Source organism: Sinohyriopsis cumingii, chromosome 14 (genome assembly GCF_028554795.1).
Source record: "Sinohyriopsis cumingii isolate HCF-2022 chromosome 14, ASM2855479v2, whole genome shotgun sequence".
Lineage (NCBI taxonomy): Eukaryota > Metazoa > Mollusca > Bivalvia > Unionida > Unionidae > Sinohyriopsis > Sinohyriopsis cumingii.
In genome coordinates, this window is record NC_142974.1 from 109,944,825 (window position 1) to 109,964,369 (window position 19,545).

General features: G+C 34.9%; 1 protein-coding gene across 1 annotated transcript in view; it reads right to left on the bottom strand.

Annotated features, from left to right (window-relative positions):
• The window catches only part of LOC149784591 (uncharacterized), a 94,441-nt gene that overhangs the window by 66,906 nt on the left and 7,990 nt on the right, over positions 1–19,545 (bottom strand). Inside the window, exon 2 of the mRNA XM_089932655.1 lies at positions 1,533–2,081. Coding sequence (XP_089788781.1) covers positions 1,533–2,081 — 549 coding nt within the window. The remainder of the gene's footprint in view (positions 1–1,532; positions 2,082–19,545) is intronic.

The window sequence follows — 19,545 nt, forward strand, 5'->3', positions numbered from 1 at the left end:
ACTTTAAATCACTTTCAGCTACTTACCTTGACCTTTAACCTCTTGAGTTTAAAATCAGGACAGTTCTTCCTTGCATCAAGTACAAGCCATCAGCAAGTCTGGGTATTACTAACCACATATGATGAAGAATGCAAGTTATCATGAGTACACGTTCTTTGTTCTTTCAATCACATTGACCTTGGCCTCAAAATCAATAGCTTTATTTCCTATCCCGCTTGTAAGGTATCCCCAAAGTCTGGTAACAGTAGATTCTGGAAACTCAAGTTACTGTATGGAAATCATATTTATTTTTTCAGTCCTAGTGACACTGACTGGCAAGCCACAAATCAACATATTTCTTCCTTACCCAAAATGCAAGCCATCTGCAAAGCTAGGTAAAAACAAAATGATCAAGAACTAGAGTTAATGTGTGGAAACCAAACTGTTCGCAGAAAGATTGTCAGAAAGATGGATAGCATGATAATGAAATAGACTCCACCTTATGGTTTAAGGTTGGGATGTAAATGTTTGGGTTATTTGATGTTTTAACATTTCCATAATGCCAAATAGGTGACTGCTATTTCAACACAACATATGACTTTGAAATGTTTCAATACGATATTTCAGTAATTTTAAACATGATAATGTAAAAAGTAATGATACAAAAAGACAGTATAGCTCATCTACATCCTATTCTTTAGAAATCACTGCAGGTATCTTATTTATGTTCATACTTATACAACATATATTTCTTCTAATAACAAGAAGCTGGCCATGGCTTGTATGACATGCCTGCATCTGAGATGTATTAATGATAAGATTTCTCTCCTGACTATGGCCTATATGGCAAGCTGCCTCAGAAATGCAATACTGACATTTCTTTCTTGCCTTTGGCCTACATATCAAGCCTGTCTCAGAGACACAATAATTACGGATATTTCTTGGCTATTGTGCATTTAGAAAATCTTTGTAAATCATTACATATCAAGAATTCAAGCCTGATACATTTCTGTCTTGGCCATGGCCATTACGTCAAACCTGCATCCAAGATACAAAAATAATACTTTTTTCTTGCAACAAGGAGACAATAAAGAAATATTTCTTTCTTCCAGCATGGAGAAGATCATGGCCTACATAAAAGATAAAATAATGACATATTTCTTTCTTGACCATGACCTGCACATCTCAGTTTTGATAATGAGGTCATTTATTTATGTACATAAAGATAGATGCAAAATGAAGCCACATTCCACATTCAAAAAATGATACTGAATTAAAAATGTAAAAAAAGAAAACTGACTATAGGTTAATCTCAGATCTGGAAGGGCATTCATGCATCCATCTGGATGCCACGCTCAATGCAATTTTTCTGTCAAGGTTCAGTCAGTATGGACATGATCAAGTGTTTCTAAGTGTTCTTTTTATTTTTATTATCTCTTTCTTCCAGTGTGGAATAAATTCTGTGCTCTGACTGTGTATTACTGTATAAAGTAACCATGAACAATGAGTTCATTTATTTCATTTTGGCAGTGAAGTAGTATATCAAAACTTACCATGAACATTGCACTTCATTATTCCTTCACTATCAAAATAACACTCATCAGCCACAAGATCAGTAACCTGTCCACTAACATCAGAAACCAACAGATATATGGCTCGTCTTGTCAGGAATGTCTGATGTGTCGTGTAGTATGCATACTGGCCTGCAAAGTCCCATATTGTCAGAAGCGAGTTTTCGCCAGTACCATCTAATTTATTAACATTTTCTGTCAACAATTTTAACATGGCTATCGTGTTTGTTTCAGACTGAGTTGGGTTCCTCTGAGCTAAAGGTGAATGATATTCTTCTTTCTGATGAGCAGGGGATTCTTCTTGCTGACTAGTGGTAGATGAAAGATCTTGGCCAATGTCTTGTCCTGAAGAATGGTGGTACAGTACTTCTGCATCCTGGTCTTCAACAGCAACATTATTCTCTTCTAGACTCTCAGTTATGTCTCCTTCAGGTGGGATTAAGACCTGTTTATCAGCAACCTTGCCCTTCACAGATTGTTGCTCCTTCAAGACATTGGCAATGCGCTGCAGTCGATAATCCTGTCCTGAATCTGCAAACACATAAAGCAGGACATACAAATTAGTCCTGATTTGCATTCACCAATCAAAATTTCACTGAAAATTTAAATTAGGCTAAATTACAAAACTATATGGTTATGGTAATGGTGTGAAAACTAGAGTACAGTAAGGTCTTTATTACTCATTTATCCAGATTATATTTCACATCACAGTTTCCAGTATAAAGTTACCCGTCTGTATGTGAAACACAGGTCATGACCAGTGCTGATTATTTTGTGTATAGATAGAAAGCGTTTATAGGGTCAGTACAATCCAAATTGGGTAGAATGGGTTACTGAAACCACATGTATTTCTTATTGGCCATTGCAGTAAGCTTTACTGTCTCATAGATATAATGACTCACCAACACCTCATTCTGAAGTGTTACACAGACTTTAACAAAATTATACTAATCAGGTAAGACTTTTCTTTGGATTTAGCCAGGGTGAAGTTTGGTAGGCAAATGGAAAATAGGTGATCCTGTATCAAAAGTCCCAAAAAGAGAATAAAAGTAAACATAAAGTGATAGAAAAAATCAAGGAAACACTCTCAAGAAGGTACATGTAGATTTCCATATGGGTTTTGATAGAAATGCAGGACACGGGTGCCATTCCAGCTCTGGAAATTTTGTATGGTGGATTTTATATGAAAACAGCAGTTTTACATGGGGGGGGGGGTCATCTCATCGATGTGTGATAAGCATGTTTTTAAGAACAATCAGCCATGAAATTGATTGGCAGTTAATGCAACCAACTCTAATGTTATAAATAACTGTATCTGTTACATAATTTTCTTACTGTTTATTGTTTTGAGCCGGCGGCTCTCAATTGTTTTCGTCCCTGTTACTTCTCAGTCAAATCCAGTGTTTGACCTTACAGCGGTGACCTCGCCAGGGTTCACTTCCGGGTCATTGCTAGCTTTGATAACGCGCTTGGAACAGTTCAGAAGTTTTGTAGAAAACTTTCTTATCATATTTGTCCGCTAAGAAATTGTGTTCCGTGTAAGGTAATGATTATTTAATGAATATTTATCAAGTTCCTGTAAAAGTATGTTGTTTTTCATTGACTGGTCTTATTTTCTTGAATATATTTTGTATTGTGTTTAAGATTTTCTGCGGTGGTTTTCCGCTGAATTCCATATGCCGAGATTTCGTAGGGTATAAAATCCAGAAGCCAGACGGAATCGGAAGAAATGGTCAAACGTTTATCTTAGGGAACCATCCCATTTTAGGCCAGAAATAGCAATTATAGATACATATATTAAATTTACTAGCATGTCAACTTGTACTAAATAAAGCTGATTCGATTAGGGTCTATTTCAGATAAAAGAGGGGAGGAGTAATAAGTAAAATCATTACACATAAATTATTTCTTTGACATTATAAGCATAAAGCTTTAATTTTTATGAGGTTTAGTGATCTGAAATTTTCATTATAATTCCATTTCATTATTCATTTTAACTGTTGTAATCGAGATTTTAGCCATCAACCCATGTTTTATTTTGTGTATTTTGACTGTGATATTCACCACTGTGCCAGTATCATGAAATAAGATGATAGCTTTAAATTATTTTAATTCTTAAGTTTATTCTTTAGCTAAATATTTACGTTCTTGTTGAGTTTGATGAAATTATTTTTGCAATAAACTGAGGAACCTAAACTCAGAGTTTGGTTTTTCATTAAATTTAAGATACAAATGCACACATGCAAGTAATTTGTTTGCAGTACAATTACAGATAACTACAAGCATCCACAATGTTGACAGTCACTTATACACACACTACTGCAGGATGTGACATTGTTTGTGTGGCACCTGCAGGATTTGTCACTTTGATTCAAAACCAATGATATTATTTATGTCTCCAAGGTTTAGCATTAGAATAAAACTGGGTCTATGGTAGGATAGGTTAACACATATAAAGTGTTATGTACACTGTATATTTAACTTAATTGTCAGTTAGGTTTTTTCAACACATGCTATTGTAATGTATGCAGGACCTGACCTTGTCCTCAATTGAGTTCATTTCTGCTTGACCTGATTAACTTTTGTTTAAATTTAATATTTTATGTAAACAATGAATACAATGCTAATTTATTCTCTATGTTTATGGGCTTACTATCAGGATCATTATTAATAGAAGAAGTAAATATGTTTATTTGGATCAGGGTTTTGGAATTTCCTATGTGAATTTTACAGGTTACAGTTTTTATTTTCTATACATCAGAATCATTTAAGAAATTATTTTCCATTAGGTAATGTTTTGTTGTTTTTTTTTTTTGCAAATGCTAATTGTGACCTGAGGTCAAGTAGAGAACTATATAACTTGTGATTGTGAGGACTTGGTCATTCATGCTTTAACATACTACACTTTAAAGTTGTATTATATGTTGTGAGCAGTATTTTTATTTGTTTTGGGATGGAATCTGTTTTGTTTAAATTATTGAATTCAAGTGATTATTTTCTCTGGAAATATAAAATTGATTTTATACAATTGTTGGATAGCAACATTCATTGGAATTTAAAGTATATTCAAACCTGGAATTATATTTCTGTGATTCGACAAAATACTGTTGACTTATCAACACTTCAATAGCTATCACAGACATGTCATCAACTTTAGTTTTAGGCTCCTTTTTCTGGACTTTTACTGAATTTTATTCAGGACTTTAAATTACTAGAACTTGTGCCAGTAATTCTTGGATTATTTTGGGATTTAATTCGCATTACCATAAGTTGTTGTTTTCTCATTTTCACTTTGTATTCTAGGGAAATAAATATATTTGTAAAATTTTACAAAGCTAGTTGTCTTTCACTCTTTTATGTTACTTAATTTAAGAGCATAGACTCATAACAATAGGTTTTAAATAAGGAAATAAGGGGCCCTGTGCATCAGAAATTTAAAAAATATATATCTATAGAGAGAAAGTAATTTTAAAGCAATGGAAAGAAAATGTTAAGTTCAATATCATATAAAGCTTGTTTAAAAGCTTATTTACAAATGCTGTGCTCACAGAGGGCACCATGCATACATCCAGAGGGCCATACTAAATGATCCAAATCGGGTCACACATTTGCTAAGGCCATTACTGATAATATGTGGAACCAATCTACACAGGATGTGGACCTATCCAAAACTATGAAAGCAATGGAAAAGATACATAAATTAGAAAACACTTATGGGCATTGCAGATAAACTGCAAGCAGCTTGCAGAAAATTAATGCTGATGGAAGTAAAGTTCAAGGAGATCAGAACACTACAAATGATAACAGAACTGTTGAGAATATTGGAAAAGGTGATGACAGCAATCTCCCTGAAACAAGGGATGCAATTCAATCCTCACAGAAAAGGACTAAAATGTCAGGATCTGTCCAAAGAAATATGCAAATGGGAAGTCTGTCATCAGAGAACGATAGTGAATCAGTCTGTACACCCAGTGCAATTTATCAAAGCAGCAATCCCCACGTTACCACCCTTTATTGGAAAAGAGAGCTGGAAGATGTGGTTCAATAGACTTGAAGAAGTTACCAATCGTCAGGGTGGACATTGGATGAGAAATCAGATTAGAGGTTACAAGGTGCTGCAGGTAAATTTGTGTATGGACAATTGTCTCATAGAGTACATGCAAATTATGAATTGGCCAGTTGATTTAGGATTATTGAAACTGCAAAAACATAAGGCACTCAGTTTAGTCACAAAGACCAAAAATATGGTGAGACTTGAAGAGTATACATCTGAATTAAAGAGGTTATATTACAAGGTGTATACTAGTGTGATGAAGAGACAAGACAAGAACATATTAAAGCTCACTTTCAGGTTGAGTGTTAAAGAACTGAAAGAAATATACGATGCTGTCTTTCAAGTAGTGAACTTCCAAGAAACATGTAAGAATAAAGAAGAAGAGTGAAACACAAGCAGTCAAAAAATATATTTGTTCAGACACTGATGAAGATGATGGCCTAGTGACTGAACATGAAAATCAGTCTAATGAGAAAAGATAGCAAGGGCAGCACCAGGAAAGAATAAGAGTAAAATCTTTCATAAACAAGTGCAGGAATCTGCAAGAGTTGACAAAAGCAACTGTAGAAGAAAGATTCAAAGACAGATTCAATTGATTTGGATCAGCTGAGAGAGGTTATACAAGAAGAGATAAAGAAACAGACCACTAATTGAACACCGTGTTCTCAACCAAACTCATGGAAACCAACTTAGAGCAGGTTTGATAATGTCCACAAAGGTAAACTAAGTTACCAAGATGGGTCACATGGTGAAAGGCAGAGTTACCAGTCATTCAATAAGGCCTGTTCTATTTGTGGTGATCCTTCTCATTTCAAATGTGAATGTTCAAGAAACCAGAGCAGATATGATAGAAAGCCCACAACAGAGAAAACCTTAGAAAACAGCTCCGAATTAAGGGCATCCAGCACAGAAAAATGTTTAAACTAATGGGGACTGACTTCATTCGCCATGTGAGTCAATCCAGGTTTTAAAGGAAAATGGTCTCATTAGTGATGAAATTCAGCAATTGTCCAATGAACAAACTATCGTTAATATACCTGTTCAAAGAGGTATACCAAAGTAAAAGTGCATGTATTTTAAGGGTTCTGTATAGGGAGTCCTGGTTACCTTTGTAGTAGATACTGGTGCTGATAAAAATGTTCTAGCTGAACATGTATACAAGAAAGTAGAGGAGTCTGAAAAACCAGAATTAAGGATCAGAGTATGTTTTGTGCATGCAGGAGGAGAACCACTTCTGGATTATGGGAAATGTCAAGTCAGTTTAGAACTATGCACTGTCAAGATGCATGAAGAAGTCATTGTTGCTGAAATCGAAGATGAAGTTTTGCTTGGTACCATTGCATTGAAAGGATTTGATGGGAAGCTAGTATACATTATTTTCATTAAGAATAAAATCATCCATGATGGCAAAGAGATAAGTTGTTAACAATCAAACCAGAAGAGTTTGTTTAGTTATAATTACACATGTCTGGTTTGAGTGAACAGACTGTAGATGTGTTTGATGGTCACCATAATAATGATGTTCAGGAAGGTGCATATGATGTTTTGATTTACCCAACACTGCAATATAAAGAAAGTTATCCCGTTGTTATGGCTTCCAGTCTTGCTGATATTAATGCTATCACAACAATAAAGGTGAGGGTCATGAATCCTTTCCTATCATCAGTCTCACTGAAACAAGGAGCTGTAATAGGTACTGCTGAGAAAGTTACACCTGGATCAGTCATAAAGATGTAAATTCTATAGGACGATGGAAGTGAGAAAGGGAATGACACTGCCACCAGATGTATCAAGATAATGGAGAGAAACAACAAATCCCACTCCAAGCAAGCTTCCAGACTATATAAAAAATACTTGTCAAGAAGGGAAATTTCTAACCAGGAAAGCAAAGCAAGCTCAAGGAAGTACACAAAAGAAAAACCTAGATATACCTGAACATTTAAAAGCCCTTTTTAGAGAATCATCAAATAAGAAGAAGTTTCAGCAACAGAAAGAATTAGCCAAACTACTCACTGATTTCCAAGATATTTTCTCTCAAGATGAGAATGATTAAGGACTTATGAATCTTGCAGAACACATGACTGACACAGGGAATACAAAACCCAAAAAGCAGCTCTTCAGAAGAGTACTGATGGCATTTTGCTAATTAAGAAAAAAGAAGTATACATAAACTGAAAGCACAAAGTGTAATTAGAGAACCCAACTCTCCTGATGATGGGCATCTCCAACTGTGTTGGCCAGAAAGAAATATGGTACTGACAGTCCACATATAAATTATAGAAAATTGAATACTTTGCAAAAGTGGATGTTTTTCCTATAACCAAGAGTCAATGAATACCTTGATACAGTTGCAGATGCAAAAGTTTTCTGTACATGATAACTTACATCAGGATACATTCAAGTCCCAGTTAGGAATGTAGACATCTCAAAGTCTGCATTTATGACTAAGCATGATATATTTGAGTTTACAGTAATGCCACAGGGTTTACCAACAATCCCACACTTTTTCAATGAGTGGATGAACTTGCATTGAAGGATTGCATTATTTTTCCTGTAGCATCTATACAGATGATATCATAGTGTGTGAAACTACATTCTGTGAATATATGCAAGGACTCAAAGTTATGATGCAATGTATACAGATGGCCAATTTGAAGCTGAGACTAGGCATGTGCGAACTTTTAAAGGATGAAGTTGGCTTCCTAGGCTATAGAGTCTCAGAGAATGGAGTTATCCCTGATCCAAATATTGTTGCAGAAATACTCCAATGGAAGGATCCAGAAAATGTGACTGAACTCCGTCAATTCCTGGATTATACCCGTTACTAAATATGCTTTATTTGAGACCTTTCAAAGATAGCCAAGCCATTGTTTGACTTAACCAAGTAGGACAGCACATTGGAATGGACAAAAGAGTGGCAAGCAACTTTCAAAGGGGCTCTATCTGGTATGGAAGTAATGGATTTTCCAAGAGTTGATTGAACCTTCATCCTTGACACAGAATTACAATATAAACCAAGTTCCAGAAATGGGAATACAGATGACTTATCCCACTACTGTAATCAAAGGGAAAGCAGTTGCTCTGATGCAGACACAAAAGAATATATGAAATGTGGACCATGTAAGAAATGTCGGGTGAGGGTAAAAGATATGCAGAGTGGCCCATTATCATCTGCAGCAAGCACTTGTAGAGTGAAATAATTGACCTGAATGATCAAATATGGAACAGAGTTGTGGATAAAGTACCTATCAGAATACAACATTTTTGTCAACTCTTCAGTCAAGTTCTAGTACTGATCATGACAGTTCTCAACTTGGAAAATCTTCGATGTTTTCCATGTCAGGGTCAGACAGGAATCATATCACAATTATCATCTGAGGCATACTGGTCAGGTGAGACCAAGTTTAAAAGGCAGCCAAGTTAGGTTAGGAATATGGACTGGTCAGGTGAGACCAGGGTTAAAGGTCAGCCAGATACAGCTGAGGTTAAGAGCTGGTCAGGAGAGACCAGGGTTAAAGGTCAGCCAGATACAGCTGAAGTTAAGAGCTGGTCAGTTGAGACCAGGGTTACAGGCTGGCCAGATGAGAAAAGACCTACAAGTCAATCAACCGCAACAAACGTCAAAGTGTAATTCCTGTGAAACAAGGCAAAAGATTCATATGTTTAGATCAAAACTACAGGACATTCCGGCCGTCAGAGTTATGAAGTTGTCTAATCTGCTGTGACTGAAGATGGGCTTCAAAAGCTGAAGAGAAAATACAAGAAAATAACAAGCATGTCCTTTGTTGCTTTAGGTTTAACTGTATGTGGATCATACATGGATGTAGTAGAGTAGCTACTCACAGTGATACTAGCTTAATTGGATCTTATGTTCCATGGTCAAAAATGTTCACTGCATTTCATATGAAGCAATTACAGCAAGAAGACTCACACATGGTTCCAGTTTTAAAATTGCTTCAAGAGGACAAAAGACAATGTGCACAAGAGCTTGCCACATCAAGTCCAGCTATATGCCATTACGTACTCCAGTGGAATGACCTTATTTTGAAACAAGGTATTGTCTGAATCATAAAGTTTGATAAAAGGGATGGCTCAGTTTCATATCCTGAATTACTCAGTCCTAGCTCTTTGCAGAGAGAAGTGAAGTACCAGATGCATAATGGGTTACACATTGGGCATTTTTGGAGAAGGAAAACTAAAGAGAAGAATCTACAGAGGTAATATTGGTATGGAGTGAGAGAAGATGTAGACAATTGGGTTTCACAGTGCAAGGCTTGTGGAGCAAATAAACCTCCAACCATTAGTCCAAGAGCACCATTAGGGTTAATGATGGTAGGTGTACCTATGGATAGGCTGATTGTAGTAGCACCTTTCTGATGTAACTGCGCTATGGGGAATTAGTCACAAGCAAGATGGTTTCTTCTTTTTTACATTTAATGGAATTCTGTTACCTCTAGTTCTTCATGCTGACTCCCTGCACTATGTTTGACCCGGCTTTTTAAACAATCCTAGCAGACTTCAGAGAGAACATTCCCTTAAGACCTATTCTAAAACTAAACTTCTAGTCTGATTGTGTTAGGTGCAGACCCTTTAGCTAACTCTAATCTACATATCAAAATGCACAGAATCCAAAATAAAGCCATATATGTACTCTCCATACACACGTTTTTCCCACTCATACTGTATGTTAGAATTTCCAAAAATATATTTTTGAGTAGGAAATTACTTGCAACTTTATCCTCTTTGAGCAAATTAATTCAAAATTAAACTATAACTACCCAATACTATTTTAAGCACTTTATACCTAATAAAAGAGATTCAAATTTCCCTTCAAATGGTCACTAATTTTAATGTTTACGTATTAAGGCAAACTTGCTATAATTGATTTTAATTAGTTTTACAAACACATAATCCAACTGTCCATTGTTTCAATATCTCAAGACTGTAACTTGACACCATAGCATTGACCCCAAATCTCTGCCTCTAAATCCAACAGCAGACTGTAGAGTTACTCCTCTATCATAGACATACTGTTATTAAATTTATGGAGAAAATTTAGAACATTTATACACAAATATATCTTCTCTTCCAAAACTTATATAAATACCATACCACCTGAAATAACTAAATTTAGCCCTATAATATGATGATGAAAATTATTGGACCATTTCCGAGAACACCAAGACGAAACAAATTCATATTAGTTGTCACAGACCATTTTATTCAAATGGGTGGAGATATTTCCTGTGCCTGATCAAACAGCTGGGACTACAACCCAAGTTATCCTGAACGAAGTTATATGTCGTTATGGCTGTCCTGCTGATCTGCTCAGTGACCAGGGTCCAAATTAGTAAAGTAAGTCTTTTGCAAAACTTTGTTAACTTTCAGAAGACCAAGACAACACCAAGAAATCCCCATGGCAATGGTCAAGTGGAGCAATTTAACAAGATGCTAGTCCAGATGATAAGGGCATATCTATCCAAAGAGCAAAATGAATGGGATTTTAACCTAGGTTGCATTTCTGGTGCATATACAGCATCCCCACAAGGGAGTACTAGAATGACTCCTAATTTTTTTATGTTGAACCGTGAAGTAAGATTACCTGCAGAAATCGTATTTGAGAGTTGCGCAACCGTTTCAATGAAACTCTATCTTCCTATGTAGTCTATATGGAACTGCTGAAGGAGAAGATGCAGAGAGGTCACAGCCTAGCTCATGAACACCTTCAGGTTGCAGACAAGCGACAGAAAGACAATTATGTTGTGAAACAAGCACTCCAAGTTTACCAGCATGGTGATTTGGTGTGGTATCTCCACAACAAGAAGTGAAGCAGTTTGTCCAAAGTTACAGAAATCATATGATGGACCATTTTTGGTCAATAAGAAAATGAGTGATGAAGATTACCTGATCCAGTTTGATGTTCATGGCAAAGAGGTCATTCCTCATGACAAAATGAAACCATATAGAGGAAACTACCCTCTTGAATGGGTCAAAGATGTGTTAGATTTTCAGTAAACAGTTCTCTCTCTCTCCATTGTAGCTGTCAAAAGTCCTATTGACTGGTACAGTGGTGTAAGAGTAAAGCAAAATATCCATTTATTACAAAATGCTTTAAATTTTTCTTTTAATACAGTTATAGCATGGCTGCCAAATAGACTGAGGTAGGGAAGGGACTACCAGTGTCTGAGATGTCAAAATCAAATAGGAGAAAGCATCAGAATTATTGAACACATTTATAGTAAATATATTTGCTCTGGATTCAGTACCATTTTATTTCTTAATATTTTTATGTTTACCTGTTCAAAACAAAGTGACCTGGAACATCATGTTCAGCACTATCCAAAGCATCAAGCAAAGATACGGGAATTAGAAGCTTGGGTGAGATTGTAAATGGCCATCCTACTCCAAAACCCACACCCATATGTGATAATAGCCAGAGATATGAAGAGGATGAAAAAAGTGGAGAGACAGAGTTTATTCTATTCATGGGCAAGGAAGAGTGAACACTCAAAGGCAAGACCCATTAAAATCAATTTTCCAGATGATGTGCTGGATGAGGCCATGTATGCAACCTGACTGTTAGAAAAGCCTAATGAAGACACCCTCCTAGGACTGTTACACATGGAAGGACCTAGATTTAGTGTTCTAAAAGCAGTGCTGTATGGTAATATGGACTTTCCCACTGCTGAATCAGCATCTTAGAGATCTGAGATAAGGCTGGCACATAGGGTGCTTGATGTAGGTCTGACAAGCAAATCAGTTATAGTTTGCATATAGTTTATATGCATTAAGAGATGAGCTACAAAATTCAGCCAGGACATTGTAAGTGGGAAAAGTTCAAAGGGAGAAAACAAAAATGTTCAATAAATTGAAGGCAAGCCATACAAGCGGTGTTACAAATCATCAAGTGGAAACCATGTGAGAGTGATGGACTGGTAGACAGGAAGTACCTGGTGGGGAAGAGATCAAGAAGCAAGGAAGAGAGGAGAGGAGAGGAGAAAGAGAAGATGAGAGAGATTCAAAGAGGATAAATGAAAGGCGACATCATAAATATTAAAGCAACATAGCAATATTGCTACATATAAACTGAGGAAGAGCAATTTGTTTTTGTTCTATTAGCTTGATCTTAAGATAAAATTCAGTTACATTTTAAGTATTTGACTTATTAATTTGGTCCATATTAAAAATAACAATATCAATGATTTTATCTTGGAGATATAGAAATTTGTATATAAATAAACTTTAAAGAATTTGAATTTAGTGCCTTTGCTGTCTAACTGAATTAAGTATTTATTCTCAAGCAATATATTCCATGACAATGAATTTTTTAAAAATACTTTGCTTAAAATGTTTTAATTAATGTGCAAAAGTTTTTCCAGAAAAAAGTAATATTTTAATTATCTATGCATTTTGGATGACGATATTCAATGTCAAGTTCAAATTTAATTGATTTATGGAATAGTTATGGTGTTCATGTTGTACACAGGTCCAGTTTATGTAATAAGTGTTATGAGTTATATGTTCAGTTTCTATTTATAACATTTAAATTATATGTATGTCATATATGAGTTACAAAGTCACTCTTACTTTCATCTACAGTCATTTCATCTTATGTGTAGATGATTTATACTGACTGTTTCATTTATCTGCTATGTTAGCAAATTGACAGTTTGTGTTGTTGTTATTATGGTATAATTGCAATGCCAGTAGCTGGTACTGGAAAGTAACATTTCCATTGGTCAGATTCTTACCACGTGATCAAAATGAATTGCGTTCATTTCTGTATGAACTGTAAGGAGAACTACTTTTCTAAGAATACCCACTTCTATAAATAGAGTCACGTGTACAGCATAATATAAACACTGCTAGTGAAGGCAGACACGAAGTAAGCAATAAAGGAAAAGAACATTCTTACAATTTAAACAAAAAGAATTAAATCTTAAAGACTAAAGCAACCGATATTTCTCATCTTTTATGAATAAAATCATTCTTTCTTTGGGGAAATTTGTTAAAAATATGGATAAAAATGTTTGAAAGTGCGCTAGGTCAAGGTCACCAGTATACGGTATTTATAGCTATCCAACGCTGAAACTGATATGTCAGAATTTGGAGATTTTTCGCTAACTTTGCCTTATCAGATAGATTATATGCAGGAAGATATTGAAAATTTTGACCCATCCATATTTGACGAGCCTTTTGAAGTGGAAGAATCACAAACTGAGTTACCATTTAGTTTGAATGAACCAACACCAGTCACGTTCCCATTTGATAACAAGGATGACCACAAACCAAAACGCTTCAAATCACTTAAAGAGGAAGATCTCTTAAACATATCTGAACAGCGGTACTCAAAGTCTACGAAGAAAAATACTCAATGGGGCTACAACACTTTCGCAGGTAGATTTATTCATTCATTTAATAATCATAATAAATTAACAACAACAACAACAACAATAATAATAATAATAATAATAATTAGTAGTATAATGGACTGTTCATCAATGTAAGCTTAAAGTAACGTTGCTTGATACTTAATTTGCTCTTATTTATTATTTTCTTAAATTATGTTATGAAAAGGCATTATTTTGTTAATTTTTATGCAAAAAGAAACAACAAAAAATAATTATAAATCATTCATGCCATTTTTTTTTGTAAAAATGAGACTTAACTTTCTCTGCAGTGAATAAGGTGTACTTTATCTTTAAAGTAATACTTGTGACAGCCTAAAAATGTAACCAATCTTTTATATAATAGTAACTAATAATAAAAAAATGAAGAGAAGATATGCATGAATGATTCTTCCCAAAGATCTAAATATTTAAGAGTTTAACGTTGTTTTTTCTGAGTTCATCGTGGTATAAACTGTCAGTTGCCGACTCACACGGCAAATAACGCCCGAAGGGCGTTATGTAAGCTGTGTGAGTCGGCAACTGACAGTTTATACCACGATGAACTCAGAAAAAACAACGTTAAACTCTTATAATTGAAATTTTAATTATTTTTTATGTTATTTTGTTTGCATCATTAAAAAATATAAATCTTAATTGAGCGTAGTAATACATGTTTGGGGTTTTTCTGTTACGAAGCTATTTATAGCAGTTAGGCTTGTCCTGCTTGATCGTAACAAGGTCATCATAATACCAGTCCTTCAACCAACGATAGCCCATGTAAGGAATTATAACAATGCTGCCATGATTTTTATATTTTGCCTTAATGGACACGTTTATTCAAAGTGAGAGCTCAATATTTAAAGTCACGATGTCATGGCTGTAAGAATGTATGCATTCGTAGACTGACTGAATGTGATTTGGCAGATTCATCACTGTTCTGGCACATGAGTGATCTAATTTCGCTATTCAAAACCTATTTTCGTGTTTATAAACAAGATAGACTAATACATTCATGTGTATGATGTTAGGTTATATAAAGTCTGTGATCAGTTTTGTTAGTTCAGACATACACACACACACATATCTAATATAACTGAGTATTTATTTTATCCCTTAAGTTATTATTATGATTTGATTAGTGACAATGGTTTATAACCTGATCCCTCTCATCAAATGTGTGACATCATTGTTGAAAATAGACACACAAAAGGACAGATGCAAACTGAGGCAAATGCTGATATAGAATGCTCCTTGTGGAAGAAGCTATGACTTTTTAACTCAGGGGTTCAAAACAGCATGACAATTTAATTTGTTGAATTTTGTGTTTATTGTTTACACACTTTTCTAAGTATAGTGTAACAATAATTACAATACAGCAATATCACTATAAAAATGAAAAATTGTATGACACATTCATGTATTTACTACTTTGATATTTGTACTTGTATCTAACTATTTGTTATGCATTTTCTTAATTTGTCTATAATTATTCATTGAAAATTGCCATATAATAAAAACCAGGAGTTGTACATGATGTTTTGTAAATTATTATTCTAGCCTTGATAGTTGAGATGGGGCACTTAACTTGAAAATGATGTATTTCCTTAACTTGTTTGCACTTACTCGTTTTAGTTGGAACTAAACTGGAATGTGCAGTTATTGAAATGACAGGTTGATTGTGTAATGAAACCTGTCATAGAGTTCATTGTACTATGTGACAGTGCTTGTAGGTGATTTTGAGCAGATTCAGTGCTAACATTTACTTGATTTGTACTGCTAGAGTTTGTAGTGGTCATTTTAACATTTGCTTGCTTAGTACCGCTTGAGTTTGTAGGGGTCATTTGAACATTTACATTTGCATGAGATAGCATTGCTGAAGAGTCTTGAGCAGACAATGCTACATTTGAACATACATTGGAAAGAATGTTGCTCATTTGTTGTTTATGTTGAGTGCTGGGCCTTGTGTATGGTTTCAATGATAGTTCATTGGAGTGGTCAGACAAAGACATAATGTGCCTAGCTGGAAGGTTGGCATCTGTCATTGCATTCAAAGCTGTGGCACGAAGAGAGTGAGCAGTATATCTTGCAGATATATGGGCATTTTTGCATATGTCAGGCATAAAACAGCTAAATTGTCTCTTTCCAACACATCTTGTTGTGTACCATATTTGACACAATTTGGGATTTTCAAAAGCATTTTTATCAGTGTGACAAAATAATGATTCAGCTTTTGGATTAATGCATGTGAGGTAGTATTTTACTGACCTGACTGGGCAGTTTTGACCACCAGTTGCATACATTCTCTTGTCAGAATTTTCCTCCTTAGCATTTAAGTCTCCCTGATGATTTTTTTGTATAGTTTGATGGGTCAGAATGACATATTCAGCCCCTGTTTCATCACACCTGATTTCAAGACTGTTGGGTGTTAATTGACTGTGAAAGTCTAATCCACGAGTAACATAGTGGATGGACAGATATAACCAAATCCTGTATCTGAGTGTGATAGGGTTATCTTGCATCAGGTACTTATTGATTGCATACCTGTCTGATGGAGGAATAATGGGTTTGTGTTGAGTTGATCTTGATAAACCATTCTTTGTGTTAAACTTTAATTTTCCATTTAACATGTCATTTGCTTTTCTAAACTCAGGGTCTGTAACAATATTGATTTGACGACCACATTCAACCTGCATGTAGCGATTAATAGCAGCACGGACATTTTTTAATGTGTTTTTATGGTATTCCTCAGCTTGGGCTTCAGGGAGCATCCTCTTTCTTGTTTCGGTGACCTTGGGGGCTGCTTCGGCATAAAATATGGCTAACATTTGGGCCAAATGTGAAGACTCAGCTGACTTCCGATCAATCCCAATATTCTTTTCTTTGCACCATTCTGAAATTCATGTTTTTCAGCTTGGTAGTATCTAATTTTTTAACATTTAAAATATTTAGATCTTTGGGAAGAATCATTCATGCATATCTTCTCTTCATTTTTTTATTATTAGTTACTATTATATAAAAGATTGGTTACATTTTTAGGCTGTCACAAGTATTACTTTAAAGATAAAGTACACCTTATTCACTGCAGAGAAAGTTAAGTCTCATTTTTATAAAAAAAAATGGCATGAATGATTTATAATTATTTTTTGTTGTTTCTTTTTGCATAAAAATTAACAAAATAATGCCTTTTCATAACATAATTTAAGAAAATAATAAATAAGAGCAAATTAAGTATCAAGCAACGTTACTTTAAGCTTACATTGATGAACAGTCCATTATACTACTAATTATTATTATTATTATTATTATTGTTGTTGTTGTTAATTTATTATGATTATTAAATGAATGAATAAATCTACCTGCGAAAGTGTTGTAGCCCCATTGAGTATTTTTCTTCGTAGACTTTGAGTACCGCTGTTCAGATATGTTTAAGAGATCTTCCTCTTTAAGTGATTTGAAGCGTTTTGGTTTGTGGTCATCCTTGTTATCAAATGGGAACGTGACTGGTGTTGGTTCATTCAAACTAAATGGTAACTCAGTTTGTGATTCTTCCACTTCAAAAGGCTCGTCAAATATGGATGGGTCAAAATTTTCAATATCTTCCTGCATATAATCTATCTGATAAGGCAAAGTTAGCGAAAAATCTCCAAATTCTGACATATCAGTTTCAGCGTTGGATAGCTATAAATACCGTATACTGGTGACCTTGACCTAGCGCACTTTCAAACATTTTTATCCATATTTTTAACAAATTTCCCCAAAGAAAGAATGATTTTATTCATAAAAGATGAGAAATATCGGTTGCTTTAGTCTTTAAGATTTAATTCTTTTTGTTTAAATTGTAAGAATGTTCTTTTCCTTTATTGCTTACTTCGTGTCTGCCTTCACTAGCAGTATTTATATTATGCTATACACGTGACTCTATTTATAGAAGTGGGTATTCTTAGAAAAGTAGTTCTCCTTACAGTTCATACAGAAATGAACGCAATTCATTTTGATCACGTGGTAAGAATCTGACCAATGGAAATGTTACTTTCCTGTACCAGCTACTGGCATTGCAATTATTTTAAATGTTAAAAAATTAGATACTACCAAGCTGAAAAACATGAATTTCAGAATGGTGCAAAGAAAAGAATATTGGGATTGATCGGAAGTCAGCTGAGTCTTCACATTTGGCCCAAATGTTAGCCATATTTTATGCCGAAGCAGCCCCCAAGGTCACCGAAACAAGAAAGAGGATGCTCCCTGAAGCCCAAGCTGAGGAATACCATAAAAACACATTAAAAAATGTCCGTGCTGCTATTAATCGCTACATGCAGGTTGAATGTGGTCGTCAAATCAATATTGTTACAGACCCTGAGTTTAGAAAAGCAAATGACATGTTAAATGGAAAATTAAAGTTTAACACAAAGAATGGTTTATCAAGATCAACTCAACACAAACCCATTATTCCTCCATCAGACAGGTATGCAATCAATAAGTACCTGATGCAAGATAACCCTATCACACTCAGATACAGGATTTGGTTATATCTGTCCATCCACTATGTTACTCGTGGATTAGACTTTCACAGTCAATTAACACCCAACAGTCTTGAAATCAGGTGTGATGAAACAGGGGCTGAATATGTCATTCTGACCCATCAAACTATACAAAAAAATCATCAGGGAGACTTAAATGCTAAGGAGGAAAATTCTGACAAGAGAATGTATGCAACTGGTGGTCAAAACTGCCCAGTCAGGTCAGTAAAATACTACCTCACATGCATTAATCCAAAAGCTGAATCATTATTTTGTCACACTGATAAAAATGCTTTTGAAAATCCCAAATTGTGTCAAATATGGTACACAACAAGATGTGTTGGAAAGAGACAATTTAGCTGTTTTATGCCTGACATATGCAAAAATGCCCATATATCTGCAAGATATACTGCTCACTCTCTTCGTGCCACAGCTTTGAATGCAATGACAGATGCCAACCTTCCAGCTAGGCACATTATGTCTTTGTCTGACCACTCCAATGAACTATCATTGAAACCATACACAAGGCCCAGCACTCAACATAAACAACAAATGAGCAACATTCTTTCCAATGTATGTTCAAATGTAGCATTGTCTGCTCAAGACTCTTCAGCAATGCTATCTCATGCAAATGTAAATGTTCAAATGACCCCTACAAACTCAAGCGGTACTAAGCAAGCAAATGTTAAAATGACCACTACAAACTCTAGCAGTACAAATCAAGTAAATGTTAGCACTGAATCTGCTCAAAATCACCTACAAGCACTGTCACATAGTACAATGAACTCTATGACAGGTTTCATTACACAATCAACCTGTCATTTCAATAACTGCACATTCCAGTTTAGTTCCAACTAAAACGAGTAAGTGCAAACAAGTTAAGGAAATACATCATTTTCAAGTTAAGTGCCCCATCTCAACTATCAAGGCTAGAATAATAATTTACAAAACATCATGTACAACTCCTGGTTTTTATTATATGGCAATTTTCAATGAATAATTATAGACAAATTAAGAAAATGCATAACAAATAG